Genomic DNA, 21451 nt, shown 5'->3' on the forward strand with positions numbered 1-21451 from the left:
ATCAGGGCTTTCGTTATATGCTGAATATTTCTCTATTCAGACATGCTCAAGAAGCTTCAACTTCACCTTTCCTTTAAATTAAAAGTTACAGGTTCTGTCTAACAAATCTGTGGGGTTTATGGTAGGAGGAAGATGGACAGCCAGCCTTGACACAGGGGATCCATTTCAATAGCTACAGATGTAGCAAGAAAGTTAGTAATCACAAAACCCTCGGAATCAAAAATTCATTAGACGATTGCAATAGTTCAAGAACACAAGTGCCCAAAAGCAATCTCTTTTAATGTTTCATAAAGAAATATGAGAGATAAGAAGACTGAACAGCCTGACATTGCTATTAAAGAACTTGATTCTTCAACCCCGTGGATTTTTATCAGCACTTGCACAAGCTGTCTTTCATGTGAATTGCTTGCATGATTTATTCACCCTGAGCAGCACCTGCTTTTCACCTAGTCTGAGTGCTAATAAATGTCAGTTAATATTGCAAAATACAGCCCTGCTTTATGAAATGGGAACTGGAGCACATTGACTGAATTTAGTCTAGCTCCTAATTCCTTACCCAGTTTAAACAGCTGAAGTCATTGAACAGCCATTAAAAAACCACTCAGGGTATATATTGCCCTGTTATGGCAATATTCCCAGAGGTTTCAACTTGAACAGTGACTCAGGACCTGCCTAACTGAGAGATTTAGCTCAATAATGACTCAGAGGGTGAATCTGATTTTACAGGACTGAATAATCAGAGGAACTACTGAGATCAATAGAATCACCAAGGAATAATAAAAAAAGAGAGCTGGATAAAACCAGAATTCAAATTAGCTTAGAACAATATTTCAGAAAAAATGTTCTTATCAAATAAGAATAATATTTATTATTAATGAAGGTAATGGTATGTAATCAGGTTATGCCACTGATGGATCAGTGGGGTTTGATGACTGTGGGGTTTATCAGAGCTGTGGCACTTGCATGTTGAGCACAATTCTGCTCTTTCCTAGGTGTGTGTTTTGAAGGTCATGCACTCTGGTCCCCAGTAAGAATAAAGAAAAGACAAACATCCCTGCAGGATAATGTCCATGCATCAAAATCTCTTTTTTCCCTGCTACCAGGAAATACTTTTATCAATATTTTTGATCTGTAGACTCCAGTGCAGTAATCCTAAATCTGACAAAGTAAGAGGAAAGCTGTGCCCCTGGGGCAGGGGCATCAACCAGGTCTGTGCAGCTCTGGGTGTCAGTGAGAGCCTAGAAACTCCCAAAAGTGAGGCAGGAAATAAATCCCAGTGGGGTTGGTGTGCAGAATGCCCAGTGGGGAATTTCCAGTGGCTCCAGAGGAGTCCAGGGAGAGGATCAGAGAGCTGGGGCACCTCTGCTATGGAGGCTGAGAGTTTGGGTTGTTCAGCCTCGAGAAAAAAAGGCTCCAGGCAGAATTTATTGCAGCCTTTCAGTACTTGGAGGAAGCCTGTAAAAAGATGGGGACAAACTTTTCAGATAACCAGCTGTGATAGCAAAAGGGGCAATGATTTTAAATGGAAGAAGGGTAGAGATATGAAGTTTTTACAATGAGTGTGGTGAAGCTCTGGCACAGGTTGCTGCCCAGATGCTTCACTCTGGTCATTCAAGGTCAGGCTGGACAGGGCTGGGCTTGGTCAGGCATGGGGTGCTCGTGGCACATTTCCCATCACAGACACCACCCCCATGTACATCCATATTCACTAATATTATTATTTTTGAATTTATGACCATCTGAATTTCCTCAGAGAGCCCAAAGTTTCTATCTCTAATGATCACTGTTTTTACTTTAAAGCTAGAACAAGTAGAGTCTTCTACAAAGAGTTTTAATTGGATAGTGAATTAAATACCAAATGAGTTTGATATAGAATTCCAGATATTTAAATGTGGCAATAGAATGCCAATTATTTAAAACTCTTTAAAAATTTCATTGTATTGATTTGAGTTTTCTATTCCCTGTTGTACCTTGTTTCTCTGTAAATTGATTCCATTATTTTTAACATTTTAATTTCAGCCAACAAAAATGCTACCCATAAACCAGCATAAAAAATTTCTGAAAAAAAAATCCTAAAATATACAGAAATGTACATAGAAACACACACAGGGCCATGCAGTAACAGTGACAAGAAATTGCCTGTATAATTGGAACTAAAACTGGTAGGAGTAAAACTTATTAAAAATCAATATCATAGAAAGGCAATTAAGAATTTTAAGGGAAAAAAAAAGCCCTGATTAATTAACTGCAAATTATAAGTATTACTTTGAATTGCATTGTACAGAACAGGCTCAAATTACCAATTATCCCTGCCCGCTTTGTTCAAAGATCATGAATGTGCATTTTAATTTACGCTGGAGAAAGCTAAATATGCTGAGAACCAGCACGCAGAATTTTGCAGAAATCACTGGGGATGAGGGTGAACTCCCCCATTACCATATAAATGACATGCACAGGCTTATAAATGCCATGCAGTGGATCCAGCTTGTATTGTTCCTTCAGATGTAGCAGGAAAATACCGGAAATTAAAATACAGCTTATAACCTGCCAGATAATAAATGTAACCCACACTGCACAAATCCCCATCTACCAAAGATAATTTTGTCTGCTGTTTTTTGCTGATTAAGGGTGGCTTTGGAAAGAAATACCCTCCTTTCCCCTCTTTATCTGTTGCACTTATTGGCAGGATGGAGATGGCTCCATTTTTATCTACCCAACAGATCACAATGCCTAACGTAGCATAATCTTAATTTCCAAGGTCACCGTAGCCTGTTGTAGCCTTAAAAAAACTTCCTCTTTAGTATTGAGGACAATTCTCACATTAAAAAATCCAAAACAAAACAAACAAAAAAACAAACCAAAGCAAAAAAGAAACGGCCCCACATACATTTAAAAAAGATTGATTATGGCAGCTCCTTCCCCACCAGTTTATTTTTACCTCGACATCCATGACATTAGCAGTGCTGCTGTGTTGAGGTCATGGCTGAATAGTGAAATATTCCCTGCAGTGGTCTGGGGACCAGCTCTGGTTTTTTGGGGCGTTTGTTGAGCACTTGACACAGCCAGACCACAGGACAAGCTGGTGAGAACTTTGCCACTGCCAGACTATGAAATTTAAGTTTTGAAAAAATGTTCTGATGGCAAACATCATGTCTGATGGCAAACATGAAATTGCAAAAAAAATGCCGTTGTCCTTGCTGAGTAGGACCAGAAATGGTGATTTGCACTCTTTGCCATTTATTACTTATCACTAAAACCCAGTTTTCAAAGTCAGGTTATTCCTGGAACATTTGGATGTGGGTTACACTCAGAAGTGCCAATTTTAATACATCTATTTTCCTTTCTTTCTAAGACTTCCTTGGCTGCCTTTCATCTTTTCTTGGTAACTTTCCTCCTGAAAAGCCCAGCAGCTCTGGGCTGGCTGAACACCCTCCTGCTCCTGCTGATCCATGGGCAGTGCCTGCGGTGGGTGCTCAGCCCTGCTCCTGCAGGCACAAACCCTCCTGCGAGGGGGGTTTGTCAGGGAGGGAGGCTGGGGCTTGCTCCAAGTGATATTTCTCTGTCTTGCCCTCCAGTCCCTAAAGACTGTGTGCTCCAGCCTGCAGCTATAAATCCCAATTATGTTGTTGGCATGTTGGGTGGAAGGTTTCATCTTCATCAGGCTTAGCAGGATTCCACCGGGTTAGGAAAGTACTCAAAGCGTGGTTACACCATCATTATACAGATTTTTATCATTATCACTTTTTTTTTCAGTGTGAAGATCTTAAAGGAATGCTAACAGGATATCTGGTTTCTCTTTTGCAGATTTATGTTTCCAGACTGAAAATGTGACCATGATACACTGCTACAAACACAACCACCTGGCTGACTAATTGCCTGTAAATTACCTTGCTGTGCCTCTTGTACTCAGACAGATGGTTTAATGTGGTTTTAAGTCCAAATTCATAACTGGTATAAATAGTAATACATACTGAGGATCCAGTTCTTATTTTGTAATTTCTTTATCAAATGTGTAAAGGAACGTAACTGTCAGGTTTGTCCACTCATGTGTTTGAAGGAGCCAAATCTACTCCTTTAATTTCTGTGAATGCACTCATGGTTTATTGTTTTTTTCTTGAAATGAAAAATAAACATTTACCTAGGAAAACTGTGCAGCAAGCAATGATTTTATACTTTCTTTCCTTTCAAGTAGTCAGCAAAGCACACAGTCTTTCCACTAAGTTAAACTAAAATTTTGGAAAGAAGTTAAGTCAGACTGGAGAAGTCACTCCATCTTTAGGCACAATTTAGCTGTTGTGTAGAAGGCAAAGGGCTGTTTCCCCTCTAAACCCTCTCCCAGCTGTGCTGTCAAATGTGTGTTTTATCCTACAGGAAAAGGTCAGGTCAAACATGGGACAGGCCAGGCCAGGAACCATCTCTGGATGTCCCAGGAAAGTGATCTTACTGGAACCAAAGCCAAATTCTTCCTGTACTCAGTGGACTTTGCAATTTCTATGAAATACAAGCAAGTAATTCATGCAGGTCAACAGCAGTTCTGGGAGGGAACAGAAGGTTCTGGTTCTGGAAGGTTCTGGAGGCTGGTTTAAACATAATTTGCTCAGTCAGGGCTCCAAGCAGTGTGGCTAGGTCCATCATATTGCTGCCTTTTTCCTCTCCCAGGGGAAGAAGCTCTGCCAGGATGAAGGAAAACACACCTCATGGGTTCTCCACTCTTCCTGAACTCCCTTCAGCTGCAGTGCCATTCTGCAGGGCTGTGCTGTGGGATCTCCTCATAGAGGAGGAACTCTGACCTCAGTAATTGGGAGATCCTGCACTACAGCCCTTCCAAATGGCAGCTGAGCTGTTTTCAGGACTGCACTTCTCTTGTGCCACTCCCACCTCTCACCGGGAGCTGCAGGCTCTCTGCTAACATAGCCAGAACAACTCCACTAAAAGTTACCATTTCTAAAGCTACCATTTCTAAAGCTACCATTTCTCCTTTTGGGGTCTATTATTCTGTCTTGAGTAGTTTTAAATCTCACAGAAGCACTTAAATATTCCTGATGCATGCCCAGCTTTCCTGGCTCACTACTTGCCAGCTCGGCCTCCAGTTCAAATTACTCTCAGTTGCAAGGTCAAAATCAGATGCCCAAAATTCACAGGCAAGCTCTTAAAGAAGAGGTGTCACATCAGCAGCCTTGTGTTGCTCTTTCTCAAAGAACATAATATTTCAGCTGGGTCATTCCCAGAGAGAGTTTTTAAAAGGATCCTGAGTCCCTGAGTGGGCAGAAGGGAGCTGCTCCTTTGTCTCAGTGTGTTGGCACTGGGGCCACACGAGCAGGGTGACAACTTCTCCCACCATGGCTCAGGGTCTGGTGTTTATCAGCAGTGCTCACAAGGCAGATTCACAGCCCCACTGCCTCTGCTGAAATGGGGAAACTTCCAGGGAAGGAAATCCCCAAACCTACTCCCTGCTCCACAGAGCCAGGCAATATTCACATCAACTCCCTGCCCCTCCTGACCCTCCCTTCCCACCACTGCTCATCCTCAAGAGCTGCTGAGATATCCACAGTTGTAGCAGATATGGGAAAAGGAATGAGGAGCACAAGAGGATTCTAACAGACCAACATTTAGCTGGAAAATGATTGATCCAGTGATTCATCACACACAACACGATGTGGGCAAGGAGAGCCTTCAGACACGCAGCCCTTTGGGCGTTGGGGTACAAGGGTAGGGAGGAGGTAAAGAAACAAGATCATGCCATAACTAATCCTTTCCCTCCTCATGGATTTATGCAACTTTGTGCTGTGCCTCCAAGGGGCAGCACAGCCTCAGCTACTGCATTTGAAATCCATCAGCTGCTGGGGACACAGTTCTTGCCTCCTGTCCTATTCTCACCATTTCCAGCCTGCTGGTGATACTCCAAAATACATGACAATTTAAGGGTTAAGATGGGTCAGTCCAATAATCAAGTGAAGCTTAATTTTTTAAATGAGGTATTGAATCTTTTAAGCCATGTCCATGACTACAGTCTGAGGCAAAGGCTGGAAAATCAAAACAAATGCAATAAATACAATGATCTCCAGATAATTCCCTTCAAGTAAGATTTATTTTGATGCCTGTTTTCAGACTGTTGCCTTCAATTTTAAAAGCACAATTGCATGAAAACATAATGCTTTGGTTTTAGGAGCTGTTTTTCTTCAGCTCTATTTCTTACCAGTTTCTCAAATGTTTAATCTAGCTATCATGAAAGCCTCCTTTAAGGAATTGCTTTTGATCTACTCTTATGCAGTAGCTACTGATGGCTATTTTTTTTCCTGCTGCTATTGTTGTTAAATCAAATACAAGACAATGACTCAACTTTGAGCAAAAGCAAAACTAATGTAGGAGGCAAATGCTTATGAGTCATTTGTGTAAAAAGGGAAGTGATTTGCTCCTTTTTTCTGGGATTTGAAAGGCAGGTAAGAGTCCATTAGGCCCTTAAGGATGCAGAACAGTCTGACAGAGCTGGGGCAGCGTTAAAAACAGGCTTTTGCCTTCTGCTCACAGGGTGCCCTGTGGGTTGGAAAGGTTCTTATTCCTGTGGAAATCACAAGGAACTAGCCCAGCCTTCCTGCAGAGTGGCTTGCACAGAGACATCTCTCCAGCTGTGCATCCCTCCTGCCCTGTGACCACAGCTGGAGGGGGTCTGTGCTGCAGGTGGGCCCAGGGACGTGCTGAGAACAGCCACATCTGGCTTTTCACACAACACTCTGCCTTTACGTGGGTTCTAGGGACTAAAGTGAAACTCTGACTGCAGTTTTGTGTCCTGATTTCTCTCATCTCATCTAAAACCAGGTCAATAATTGTGCCTCAGTTTGCCTGTTTCTAAAAAGATGGTAATAATTCCTGTTCTACCAGAACATGATGTGAAGTTTTATTAATTGATGCTTGCAAAAGGCATTAAGATCAAGACAGAATAATTGCCTCAGTGGAGGTCATAATTAGACTTGTACCAAGAGCTACATCTGAGCATCAGCTGTGATGGTAATTCCATCTTTTTCTTGCACTTTAACCACACGTGTGGGGGTGCTGCTCACAAATAGAGAGGCAGCCACTGTGTTTAGCATCAGTTCAAGCCCTTTGTGAAGCCAAGGGATGCTGTGCACAGACCAGGGAAAGGCTCAGGCTGCAGGGCAGACAGGAAACAGAGCTTGCAGAGGAGCAGGACAGAGCTGTCTGGAGGGATCAGCAGCAATCCCTCCCTTGGCAGGACCAGCTCCCCTTGGCTGAGGGTCAGCTCAGGGGTCAGCACTAATCTGATCAAAAAGGGGATTGGGAACAGCTCATCCGACTCAGACTGTGAAATCATGCTCTTGAATCCTAATAATTTCTACAGCAACCAGTTGTCATGCCGTGAGGAATTACTAGCTGGAGTGGAGGGGTGGGGGGAGGGCAAGGTGACGCATTTTTGTGGATCCCAAATCCTGCTATAGACAGAACTTCCATTAAAAAAAATTACATTTGCATATAGTCTGCTCTAAAAAGTACTTTGTGAAACACTAAGGCTCATGTTTCTAAATATTATAGAGCTGGGAAGTATCCCAGGGTTATCAGAAGAGTTTGAAAATATCAAAATTCATGCAGAAACTGATGAGATGATTTCAAGACATGCAACAGAATGATGGATTTTTGTACTCAAAAAAAGCTTATAAATGACATCACTTTCAAAAGAGAACTTTCTCTTTCTATCCTTTTCTGCACTCTGCTCACTTTTCCACTGAATATTTTATGTAACAGCACTTTGTATTAAAATTCAAGTCAAAACCCCCACAAACACACCACCAAAAACCCCAACCACACGGGCTAATCAAAAGCAAAAGAGGATTTAATCTCACATTGCTTCTTTCCAATCAGGATGCCATTTGCATACTATATTTTTTTCCAGCAAATCATGCAGATTTCTGGCTGTTTGCAGCTCTCCTCTGGAATCCTGATGGAGAGAGGAGCTGCTCCAGCTCTCCACAGTTTTACCACATGGTGGCAATGTAACCTCCACCTTCCTGCTCAGGAGGTGAGCTGTCTCTGATTTCCTCCTTCATTACTCCTTATTCACTCTAATTATCATATTTGTAGGTGGCAATTACAGTCTTCTGAGTTTCTGCTTTCCATTTCCTCAATAAATTTAATAGAGGCTTGTTGGGTTTATTTTTCAAATAAACTCTGCAACATTTCTAAGGACATTAACCCTCTAATAGAAGAGTTTTCCTTCCAGTTAATGCAATATTGCATGTTTTCCTGATCACTAATGAAGTTTTGAGGACCACTCTGGAACTGCTCCCTTTTGCCAACAAGCATTGATGTGCCCTTCAGCATTAACCCTTTGCTCTCAAGATAGGAGTTGTCTTTAGACTGTATTGCTTTTGTTGCCTCATTGGAATTGAGAATAGAAAAATCTCATATTATTATAAAGCAGCTTAAAAAGAATGCACGAAACACAAAAAAAAGAAACATTAGAAATATGTGCAAAAGAATAAGAACAACAGAAAACACTAAAATATTCAGCCTGGAAAGGAATTACAGGTGCAGAATTAAAGGTGACCCATGAGAAAACATGCTTTTAAAATCACACTAGGGAGCAAACTTGTAGTCTTCATTTTAAATGACTGTGATACTGAGAAAATGAAAAAACAAGATCTATTTGTTATTAATTTTAAAATCATTATGCATCAAAAGTCTACATCTAAACAATAATGCAAATATTTCTTTCTGCACTTTTGAGAAGTGTGGCTATTTCTCATATATAAATATAATATATAACTATACCAGGTCTCAGAAGAAAGGTTTTATTCTCTGCTTCACAGACCAGGCATCACAGATTTAGGGCTTAATCAATGATAGCCAAGAACACAACAATATATAAGTCAGTGAAAACATTCAAAAAATCTTGAAGCAAAACTCAGAGAGCTTTAAGGAATATGTACATTTGTTAGAGGTATCAGCTTCTGCTTAACTGTATAATTCTGATCTGGATCTAATATATGACTCAGGGCATTATACATACAGAATGAGATTGTAATTGGGAATTTTACATTTAAATTTCTGACAAATTTGTCTGAACTGTGGGAAATATTTCTCAGCTAAGAGTTTGAAATTCGAATAATGTCCCCAACAGAGTATTTGCAGTGGTCATCCTCTGCTGTATAATCAGTACCAGGTGAGATGGAGAGTAAATAATTCCTTGGTGTAGCTGATATCCATATGGCCACTACAGCTGCAAAACCATCTAGGACACCTCACTACACCACAGGAAATGTTATGAATAAAAACACAGAGCACTTAATAATTTGCTTTGGTACTATGTGATACTTCCACTTATTAAAATAGGAAAAAAACTTTGAAAGTGAAAAGACATCTCTTCAAAGTCCACAGTTAAAGAAGAAGAAGTAAGAAGAAGTATTTTAAATAAATACAAATAAAACACAGTATTCAGCTCTTAGCAGCATTTTGTGTTCCTGTGCTGTTTGATGTGACTCAAAGCAATAGAATAAATTTTTTCAGTGCAGAGTGACCTGCAAGGACTTTCATGGTCTTAAAACTTCTTAGGCTTGGAGAATACAGAATAGCAGCTTTTTAGTCATTAAGTATAAAATAAAATAATGAAAATAAAATAAACAAGGTATTCTAATCACGATTTTCTGGTATGTAAACTGGCTGAGGGAGAGTTCATTCAGCACCAGAATGACACAGGCAAACACAGGAATGACCACAATCCCTTTAGAAGAAAAGAACTGGGAAGAATGGCAGCAAATTCAGCTCTACAAGGCTCATCTGTGCTGTGGAGAAGGTTCTCAAAGTAAGAAACTTTGTTTTCAGTGGAAAGAGAGGAAAGCAGGCAAAGAGGCTGGGAAACACAGGAGCGGTCGGGGCTGCTCTTGCTGGAGGCTGTGGAGCTGAGCAGACATCTCAACATGGGTTTATTTTGGTCTTTTCCCCCCTGCAGGGTCTGGCCCTGCCTTGGTGGGCCATGAATCCTGGCTCAATCTGTATCCCCCAGACTCTGAGAAATCCTGGTGGATGTGGGCAAGGGCTGCAGGGAGCCAGAGCAAGGTGCAGGTGTGAGCAGAGCAGTGTCTGCTGCAGTTTGCCATGGATTTGAAGGAAAACATCTCCTACACGTCACTGCTTTGCTTGGTCTCTGCAGACCTCATCCCAGGAGAGCACTGAAGGTTTCTGCCATCCCTCTGGATTTGGTCCCTGCTGTCCCACAGAGGCTGCTGTGCATCTCTGTGTGGTGTTTGCAGGCACCTGGAGTCCCCAGCCTGGCACACAGCAGCCAATGCATCCCTGCCCACTCATATTTTACTGCTTAACCCATCCAAAAGCTTCAGGATCACCTTTAAAACCTGCCCTTTCCCCCTAACTCCCCCTAGTTTTCTAACTCTGTTAACTCTGTGGCAGTTTCCCCTTAGCCCTGTGCTCCTTGAAGACTGCAAAGCAGCTGGTGCAGAAGCTGCACCATATGGTTGTTACTTATAGCAATGTAAACTAATTGAGTGTTGAGGGTGAAACAATCCCTGGATGCTTTATCTTTCAGGAACTGCTGGAGTGTCAGTTGATGGCCTTAAAGATCTGCTTGAGCTCTTCAGCTCTCCTGACACAGAGCAGAACCAGCCAGAGTCAGCTCTGTGTCCTGGTGGGTGTCAAGGCTGCGGTCACCACTGGGCTTCTTTGGCACAGTCTGAAGAATTCCCTGCACCCTATCACCCACATCCCTCTTGTCTTCAGGGGCTGAGGTCCTGGGGAGAGCTGGTGCTGGGAACACTGCTGGAAAAAGTCTTGTACTCCCAGCAGCAGGACCTGAGCACATTTGTCATCGTGCCTCCCACAGGGCCAAGCACAGGCAGCAATATGGAAGGGTGTTTTTCACATACAAGGATTTGACCTCTTGCTTATTTCACATACAAAGATTTAAACTCTGCTGGAGGAAACCATGGACTTGAGCTTGGGGGGGCCTCCCTGATGCCCATCCAGCCCTTAGCAGTGATGCACCCCTTGCATTTCGCATCATTACTCCTCTGCTCTTCCAGTCACAGACCCACTCTGGCCTCTGATTGCTCCCAGATGGCATTAGGATTTGGAGTTGTGTATTTTAAACTGTATTTCAATTTGGTTCTTTGTTGCTTTTATTTCCCTTCAAACTAGGAAAGCTGATGTACACACATTATAATATGATTTGTGTCATAATTTTGGATGTTCTTTTGGTTTCCTTGCTAGTATACAACAATGGACAGGCCAGCTCTCTAGTGAGAATCACAAACCACAGCAGAATTTTCATATTTTACATTTACCTTTCTTTCATTCTAATTTGGACAGGGCACATTCATTTTTTCTTTTTTTATTTCTTAAGGCAGATACTCTTTATTCAGGCCAGGGAGCAGTGAGACAAATAGGAAAGCTATTTAAACAGCCTGTAGATTTTGCACTGGCCCCTTAATTTCCACAAGCAAGGCTGTACCAAGGAAAAACCTACAGGAAATTACTTTTTCACTCAAATTGATGGAATTATACACTAACATAAAATTTCTATTACTATCTTTCAATTTCTTTGTTCTTTCTGTAATCACTTCTTGATTGCAGCGCTTTAAAAACATTAAGCTTTCTTTCCTTCTTTCTAACATGTTTTTCAAATAAAAGTTCATGGACACCCTCAGAAGGAGAAAATGACCAATTTTCCTTGGGGAAATAATGAGGCACATATAAATTTATCATGATAAAGAGCTCAATCCCCTACAACCATCAAGTACAAGCAGTTTGTGTGTATTTACCCTGTTGTACATAAAACCAGGCATTCTTTGTAATCGCAGAGCCAAAATGTCTAACTGCAAAGATATGAGAGAAAGACATCAAAACTATACACAAGATCATAAAATTGCAGCTCCAGAAGAAGCCCAAAGAAGTCTTAATCCTCTCCTTGCACTGAAATAGGATTGATGTTTATCTCAACAACCCAGGACAAAAATCTGTTTAATTCACTCTTAAAAATCCCCCAGGACAGAGATCCCTGCAGTATCCCTGGGAAACATGCCCTAACAGCTATATTTCCACCCTATAATATTGTACATAATTTTTATACAATTTAATTAAATTCTTTTAATCTCTTACAACATTCTACAGCCTGGAAGACTCGTACATGTGTCACATCTCTCCAGCTCAATTCTACCAGCATAGAAATGATGCATTTTTATTTAACATGCAGTGAACCTGATCACCTAAATATATTTTTTGTGTTTTATACTATTAAACCACAGAAATTATTCTGTGGAGGAAAAACATGGCTTTTAAATTTGACTGGATTTGAAAATAGTCTCTAACATGCCACTCTTTATTTTCTGGGAATAATAGTGTTTTAAGATATTTCCTCTGAAACCCTGAAAGTGGACATAAAGCATGAATATTACAGCAAGACCCTCTCATTCAGCATCCTGGTGCAGATCCAGGGCATCAGAGTTATCTCCAGGGAGTTATTCCAGACTTCAACTTAGCGTGGCATAGGTCAAAATCTGTTCTGCAATATCCAAAGTGCTGGTATGCTAATTAGTTATTAAAAATACCAGCATAATCAGAAAATGGGGACACAGCTCTCCAATAGGCAATTTAACCCAAGGCCACTGTAATAAAACTGGTGCAGAGAAACAGAACTTGAGTGCAAGCAGAAAACCCCAATAGCTCTGTTCTACAACTCACAATACACCATTTCCTTAGAAATATTTTACTCCAGTGATACAACACCCATTTTGTGACACCTACCAGGGCTTCAGGGCAAACAAAAACAACTTCACTCACTGAGCACCTCTTAAGGCACTGGCAGCTGCTGGCTGCACTGCGACATCAGGATGAACAGCTGGCTTCCTTCCACTGCTCCAAGGAGATCACTGACCACAGTAAATAATGTTCTCCTTTCCTTATAAAAGCCATCCTGAAGCCTGAATGATGCTGGTCCAAAAATTAGAGCATGACAGGTGTTGGTTTTGGCTGGCATCCTCCTTCCAAACAACCTTCTGCAGAGAGGGAAGGTTAAGGACTGGGCTAGAGCTGGCAGCATTTCTCGTGGTGCGGTGCTGGATTTTGAAGCCAGTCCAGGTAACAGCATATTTTAAAGCACATTTTAAAGTCCAGGTAACAGCACATTTTAAAGTTTTCAGGAGCTTGCTGGTTTCCAGGCAGGCATTCACAATGTGCACTGTCAATGGTTCAATTTTTACCTGACCCCTGCCAGCTGAGAAGGGCCAGGAACCTACACCTGGGGATGCAATCAGTGATGGGAGCTTCCCTGGGACAGGGGAACCTCCACCAAAGCCAGGAGGTGATGGAACTTCTACAGAACCTTTTGTGACATCATCTGGTGAAATTTAAGACTCACAATCTTGCATCTAGTTCATCTTCCTTGCAATGGAATTTTATACAGTAGAAGTACCCACTTCAAACAAATGGCTGAGGTCAAGAGCTGCTCTTCATCCTTTGAATGCAACTAAACTGGGCAGATTTTATGCACATTTGGTATAAATCAGTGTGCATGTAATGGTGCACAAAAATCTAGTCACCTTTAATAGGCAGCTAAATAATGGCTAGCTGAGACTTGGATGGCTCCAAATGCTGCACAGCAGCTGCATGAACTCAATGGGCAACATTGAATGATGTCAAATGCAAAACAGAGGAAAAATCCTATTTTACTATGGGGACAATTCCACCAAAACACCACTCTGCTTTTTCTACCTCACCTGAGCAAGCACAAAAATGAGGGAAAAAAATCCATGCAGATTCCCCCAAAACCCCTCAAAAATATCACCATGTACTTGAGAGCAAACTAATGGATTTTTGACTTGCTTTTCTGGCACTATCTGGTGTCATTTCCCACTTCCATATGTTTTCCAAATTCCCTTTACCCCACAGCAGCTGTGTAAAACTGCAAATTTACCCATGTCCATGGAATATTTTCTTTGTGGCTGAAAATATGAAAGTTCTTAAAGTAAAATCTAGATTCTCTGTCCCAATGATTCTTCACATATCCTGTCAAAATAGAATAATTTGTAGTCCCATTAAGGCTGGTTTCCTTCACTGTCTGCATCAATTACTTTAGTATGGCAGGAGATTTATTTATCTTAAAAAATGCAGTGATGAGTCAGTCTAATTCTTCATCTCATTCTCTCCAGCCAGGTTTTGGAGCTTCTAATTACTGGGAAAGGTTAGCCCTGCCTGTGAAATATGAGGATATGTCATCTCCTTCTCTGGTGGCACTAAACAAGAACTTTAGGACATACTTGCTTTCAGGCTAATTATGAATGTTCCTTTTCACATTCAGGCATAATTTGATCATCACAGTTCCTGCTTCCTAGCAGAAGTTCAGCATTCTCATGTTATACAATGAAAAATTGAGCACACAGATGAATTAGGTAAGGCACTGCTTCAGCAGACTTACTGACTGCCTTCCCAGTACTAAGACCACTTCCAGAGCCCCAGAATTAATATTTCTAAATGTAAGAAATATGTCTACTTCACTTGCTTGAAATGCTATAGGCATAAAAGATACAGCTCAAAATAACTGATATTTGATTTGGCAGCTCCTGCCAGGCGCTGCACTTCCGAGACCAGTCATACGTGTTCTAAATTTACCCTCTGATATTTTTTGTGAGCTGCTGATTAAATTATGGAAAAGATTTTTCTTTATTACTGTGTTCTCTTTCCTCTCTTTATAAAGTGTACAAAAGAACAGAGGCACTATTAGCATGAATCAGCCAGCGGCTTTGGATGTGTAGTTCCCATAAGCTGAGAGAGAGCTTCAGGGAAATGCATGTGAGGGGAAATTGGGAGCCTTTCCTAGATCTTGCAGCAAAAAAATTCTGCAGTTTCATTGCCTTAATGACGATGACATCCTGGCCTCTCCCACCAGGTGTCACTGCGAAGTCACACAAGAGGATCTGTCGGTGATCACGCAGACAAAATGAAGATTAATAAGGCATAGGAGTCATCTCTGAAAAAGCAGCTTTTCCCCCCTCCTCCTCCTGGTTCCCAGCCAAAAAAGGAAACACAGCAGCACCACTGTGTGTTAAGCTCAACAAAGCAGAGTATCAGCTTTAGAGGATGACTGTGTAAAGCTCATACTACTCAAGAGATTTAAATGTGTGTTGTGGGAGCTGGGGCTTGGCTGCCAGGAGTGGCTCCCTCTGGATATCTGAGGATGAGGAGATGTCCAGATCAGACATCCCAGCCATGGTGTCAGGACAAAGTCTGGAATGGGGATTCTCAATTTGAGATGATCTTGAGATTTAGAGACTTCCAAATTTAGAGACTACCTCTGATCCTCCGATCCTCTGACAGTGACATGAGATAAGGGAGTAACTCACAAGCAATTCTTACTTTTTTAACTCACTTCTTCCTTTTTAACTCCCATGCTACTCCTACCAAAGTCCCTGATAGCCACAGGTATTTCCCACAGAACAAGCTGCAAAACTCTTCCTTTGTTTTTCCTAGATTCTACTCTAATATCTGAGGACACATGCAGCAAACTCCTCATGCCACACTTGATGCATGCCATAGGACCATCTATAGGTGAAAATCCTTCCTTCCCCTCCCAGCAGAGACAGAAGCACACACCACTGTGTCACATCCTTGATTTCCAAATGTGCACTCAGAGCATAACACCACGAGTCATCCAGCTCTATCTGTGAACACAGACTGGCTCAAGGAGACCACACCAGGATTTCTAGCAGTGCAGCCCAGGGGAGGTCCCTGTCCTGATAAAGGGACCCTGATTAACCCTGCTGGGCTGCTCCTGGTCTAGCAGCAACATGCCAGTATAGAGGGAAGTCCTTCTGCCCCATTCCCCAGGATTCAGCAGCACATAATCCCAAAATCAACAAATTTCCAAACTGCAGCACAGGGACATCTCAATCCTTTTTTGTCACTTAACAGAATCATGGAGGTGACCTCCATCAGAGTGCCTTGCTGCCAACCCCTCTTCACAACAGCTCAACAGCCTTTCCAAGTGCTTGGCAGCAAATTAAGGCACTTTAATTACACCATGACAGAATTAACTTCTGTAGAAGAGTGGTCTAAAAAAAGCATATAAATGAAATTAATTTTACCTGCAATTTACTTTTTAAATGCCTGTTATTTTTAAGTTATTACTCCTTATATACAGAACATATAAATACTCTTATCTTATTGCTTTGGAAGCCCTTTTGCTACACCAGCACTTGCTTTAAAATTATCTGTAAGACTTATCATTGCTAAAACATATTCTCAAACCAACAATGATCATACAGCAAACTGAAATAAAAACCCCTCTTTGCTGCTGCTATGCATTTAAATGTGTAGCTGATTTCAGTGGCAGAACTTTAAACTCTGTTTTATAGGATATCACTCGATTTTAGTACAAGCATTTATCAGGCACAGCTCTGAAAATGTTAAGTCAGACTATGAAAACATTGTCAGTGCTTATTTTAGTAATAAACCCCATGCTTAATCTATGCTTTCATGTTACAGTAATCTATGTATCAATCTATAACCTTCCAGCTAAATGCACTAAGTAGATTAAGCTCTGATTGATTTGAAATGTTTTTCACTATATTATCAAAAGTCTACAGATCAGCATAAATACCTCGAAGAAATTTTTTCTCGTTTGGCAGATTTACAAAAGCAGAGCTTAACTTGAATTGCAATGAACCTCTGCATTTTTCCAGGGCAAAAAGCCTGTCAAATTTACTCTAGATCTGCAGTGCTTGTGGGCTCAGGAAAAACCTGTGATTAATAGTGAGGCGCATTCATTCTGTCGTGACACCAGCAATGACATTGTGAAGAAAAGTGTCCCCCCGGGTCTGCCACGCATGTGAAGTGCCAGGAGCCACCCCAAAGGGTGGCACTGCTGGGTTGCCATCTGCAGAGCTCACTGTGCAAACACCTCTCACAAAGGGTAGGGGGATTGCTCTCGGGGTGCTCTTGCTACGTAGATAAAAGTTGTTAAAAGTTGTTAAAAGTCATCTTTCCCAAATAGAAAACCCTGAGGTTGTTTTTTTTTTCCATGTTGCCTTTAGGGAAAGTGAGAAGCAGGTTGTGAGCTGTCACAGAAACCCAGTGGGTGTTGCAAGGAGGCTCTGCTGTCGCTGCCAGGGGTCACGGAACTTCAGCTACAAAAAGAGCATGGAAGGGAAGAGGAGTGTGCTGAACTCTCAGTGATCCTGATTCTCGCAGCTCCTCTGCAGACTGCCTGCTGGAGCTGGCTGCACAGATGGAGGGAGAGCTCTGCATATGCTCAGCTCTCATCCTGGTAGCTCACTGAGATGGCAGCAGTGCAAACAAACACGGGCCTGAGCATCCCACCCAGCTCGCCTGGGAGGTGGGGAAGGCACGGCTACAAACCACAGCAGGAATGGGTGAAAAGCAAAAGTAGTCTTGAGGTGGCACAGTTCAGTCTTTGGCAAATTTTCAAGCACTTCCAGTCAGGTAAGTTTGGATTTAATATGCGGTCCAAGTTTATCCCACTGAAGAGGTGGCATCCAAGAAAAGGAGAGGCTTTGGAAAAGCAAAGGTGAGGATGTGTTGGCAGAGTATCCCAGGTTAAAGCTCGCTGGCAACCATAACTGGATTCTCTTGGACCCCACTGGGGAGGTGTCTGTCATTTCTCATTCTCATTTCTGGTTGTCCTTATCCATTTATCCCCATGGAATATCCAGCTTCTAATGGATCCTGCTCCATCCATCCATCCATGCACGTAGACAGCTGGTGTCTGAGCACTGCAGACCCAAAGACACCATGGCCCCACATCTTCTTCAAGCACAAGTCCTCAGTCCTGACACCAGTCCCAGGTTTACCTCCATGAGGAATGCACAAGTGATGACAAGAGAAGGAGCTCAGCTCACACAGCTCAGCTCTGGATTTGATTTTGGATTCCCATTAGTTGGGAATATTTAAATCAGGTTTTCCTGTGGGATCTTCCATACCTTGCTTGTGAAAAAAGAGAATTATTTAGTTCAATATAAACTGTATTAGGACACAAAGTGACATTTCCAAATCCTAATTTCTTTCAAACATAACCCCAGTGAACAACAGGTCCGATGGTCCTAATCTGCCTCGTGCCTCACAGGTTACAGAGCCTGGCTTGGCATAAGCACACTGTGCTCCATCACACATTCATTTCTTACCCTAGCATATTAACATAAAGTTAACAAGCAAATTCATTATAGAGGGCAAACCTCAAAGTCAATGTCAGCCAAGAAATTGCCTGAGCAATCCTGTAATTGAATAAAAATAGGTGTCAGCAAAACAAGTGTCATCCTGGGCTTGCTGATGTGCTCTGGGTTCATGGGCTTGACAAACTCCTCTCAGTGTGGTGCTGTGTGAGAGACTCTGCTAGGAGACCTGATGTACTAAATGATGTTTATCAGACAAATATGGGTAGTAGTAGTAGGCACATTTGACCTCCAGAGTCAAACAGCCTGCCCACAATTTCACCGGCAAATTAATAAATAAAGTGAAGGAAAATTAGCATTTTGTAACTTCTTAGCCACTTCTCTGGTTACAAAGTGCTTTCACAGCACAAGGAGGACACTTACTTGCAAATATTCTGTATTGCAGTAGAAGCACATATTTAAACATAAAAAATAATAAACCCCTATCAAATTTTTCCACTGATGTGCTTGACGAGTTTGTACACTGATTTATGGGATCAGCATCTTTAGGAGGGGCAAACAAACTCATTCATTTTAATTCCCTCATTTCTGAGTCTAAGGGCCCTGATCTAGCTGTGATGCAGAGCAATTCAAGTAGTGATACCTATTTTTTCACCAATTAACTGTTAATGGCATTTTGTAACCTGTTCCATTAAGCCTCAAGAGAACTGGGAGCAGCCAACAGGACACAGTTCACAGATGTATCTGGAATTTCTCTCTGTAGGAGTAAGAAAACCTTGGGGCTATGCTGGGACCTGTAGGAGAAAGGTGACTTTAGAGGGCAGCTGTGTCACAGGAAGGAGACACTGCCAGGTCCAAAGGCCAGGATCCTTGTGAGAAGGAACTGCTGGCAGCAGCATTAGTCAGCAGCAGAGAGAGTGATGCATGATATGTACCTGTTACACATATAGATAGATATAGATATAGATATAGATATAGATATAGATATAGATATAGATATAGATATATAGATATATAGATATAGATATAGATGATATAGATATAAATTATATAGATATAGATATAGATATAGATATAGATATAGATATAGATATAGATATAGATATATAGCTATAGATAGATACAGATATAGATAGATACATATAGATATAGATTATATAGATGTATAGATATAGACTAGATATAGATATAGATGATATAGATATAGATATAGATATAGATATAGATATAGATGATATTGATATGCATATACATATACATGTGTGTGTGTGTGTTTTAATTTTTTTATTCTGATCTATTACTTCAAAAGCCTACAGCAATGCCCAAAAGAACTGGGGGTGGTGAGGATCCTCTCCCAAGCTAACGAGCAGCTGAGATCACTTTTCAAGCAGCTGCTCACACACACACACCAAAGTGGCCATTTGCCAGCTGAAAGGATCAAAGAGAACAGTGCTCCAGAGATGACCCTCCATCCTGTCAGGCCCATTTTCACAGGAAAAAAGCCAATTACTGGGGTCTGCTTTTAGAAATTTTTCTAGGTGACAAGATCTGGGCAGCTTCCAAGGCCCACCTAGTTCTGTGGAAAACAGCTAATCAAGTAAAATTGTTTCCTCGCTTTCTCCTTTAAGATAGAACCCTTTTCCCTCCTCATTTCTGTCCTCTTCTGATTTGGAAACTGGCATGTCCATGAGTGATTGCAGGTGCCATTAAATAATGAAGCAGTTCTGTTCGTTAAAGCCCAGTGATTTATTACCTTTGGACTAAGGGAAAGAAAACAGCCTGAAAACAGAATTCTTACACCATTTCACATTATTTCCACTCCAGCACATCAGGAAACTCTTAGAATAGCAGGTTTTCAGCTCTGTGGCCCACCAGAGCCCAGAAATGCAGTGCTGGATGTCTAATTCCAGCAAGGTCTGTAATTCTAGAGTGTGACTTAAAGTCATAACTAAGTGCTGGCCTAAATGTTGTGTCCTACCTTCATACAGCCAGTCGCTGAGCCCATTGAAAATAACACCTTCCTTTCCTGTGGAGACCACTCGGATGGCTTGTTTCCCCACATGGGCACAGTAATAGATGTTATTCTCAAAGATAAATATCTGATTTGAAGGGAAAACAAAAAAAAAGAAAAAGAAAAAGAGAACAGCATTAAGCAGTGGCTCCAGCATAAAATGTTGCATTTTGCTTTTACAGTAATTGGCAGTACAAAATCACATATCACAGTTTTATGGCATCTTTTGTCAAAAAAAAAAGGATTTCCACAGCTTGCTTCCAGTGCCATCAGCTAATAGAAAGATGCTAATTTACAACAAACTGAAGCCTTGGTGCTTTGATATGAGCTTCATTTCTTTCACTCCTGTCTTCATTTCAGAAAGTGAGCAGTTCAGTTGTGGGGCATGAGATGAAGAGTTCCATTGCTTAGGTTTTGAGAGTTGTCAGAGCTATTGCTGTGAAATGCTCTTGTGAAACAGGCTCTTTTTTCATATGTTTAAATGCTATAGGAAGTAAAGCTTTAGCCAGCCAATAATAAAAATATTGTTCCATGGCATCTGTCCTTGTCATGTTGTTAAATTATTCTGTGTTCCTCTGTCATCGATAGCACAATTCCTGAACCCTCACCCCAAAGTGAAACACACCTTGCTCTAAGTAGAGTCACAGGATCACAGAATCACTTGATTGTAAAACACCTTTAAAGTCTTTAATGTCCCTTCCAGCCCAAACCATTCTATGATTCCAAGAGCACTGAGTCCAAGCATTAACCCAGCACTGCCAAGCCCATCACTAGAGCACGTGCCCCAGTGCCACATCTACACATCTCTGAAATACCCCAGAGATGGTGACTCCAGCACTGCCATGGGCAGCCTGTTCCCATGTTTGACAACCCTTTCTGTGAAGGAATTCTCTGGAAATCCAACCTAAACCTCCCTGGCACAGCTTGAGGGCATTTCCTCTTGTCTTACCATTTGCTCCTTGGGAAAAGAGACTGATCCCCCCTCGCTACACCCTCCTTTCAGGTAACTGTGGGGAGTGATGAGGTCCCCTCATGCCTCAGGTTTTAGCTTTTCTATTTTTCAGATTCTGTACTGCTTTAGTTCGTAGTTCTGAGCTTCATACTAAGCTCTCTTCACAGAGTAGGTAGACAAAGCAGCTGGGGCTCTAGCTGGGGACCAAAGACAAGTGATAAAATTTCAGGCCCAAGAGCATAAACAATGGCAGAATGAGGAGAGAAAAACAAGAAGGATGGGATTTCATAAGCTAAAGCTGTAACTGGACAATTAACTCCAATATGCAAATGGGCCAGAACT

The 21451-nt window shown here is 41.6% G+C and overlaps 1 protein-coding gene across 1 annotated transcript in view; it reads right to left on the minus strand.

The window, feature by feature from the left end:
- Positions 1–21451, minus strand: part of DPP6 (dipeptidyl peptidase like 6) — a gene marked incomplete at its 5' end in the record, with an annotated part of 404621 nt that overhangs the window by 60979 nt on the left and 322191 nt on the right. The window contains one exon of the mRNA XM_084224866.1: positions 20125–20245. Within this exon, the coding sequence (XP_084080992.1) occupies positions 20125–20245 (121 nt within the window). The remainder of the gene's footprint in view (positions 1–20124; positions 20246–21451) is intronic.

This window comes from Fringilla coelebs (assembly GCF_963513975.1).
Source record: "Fringilla coelebs genome assembly, chromosome: 1".
Lineage (NCBI taxonomy): Eukaryota > Metazoa > Chordata > Aves > Passeriformes > Fringillidae > Fringilla > Fringilla coelebs.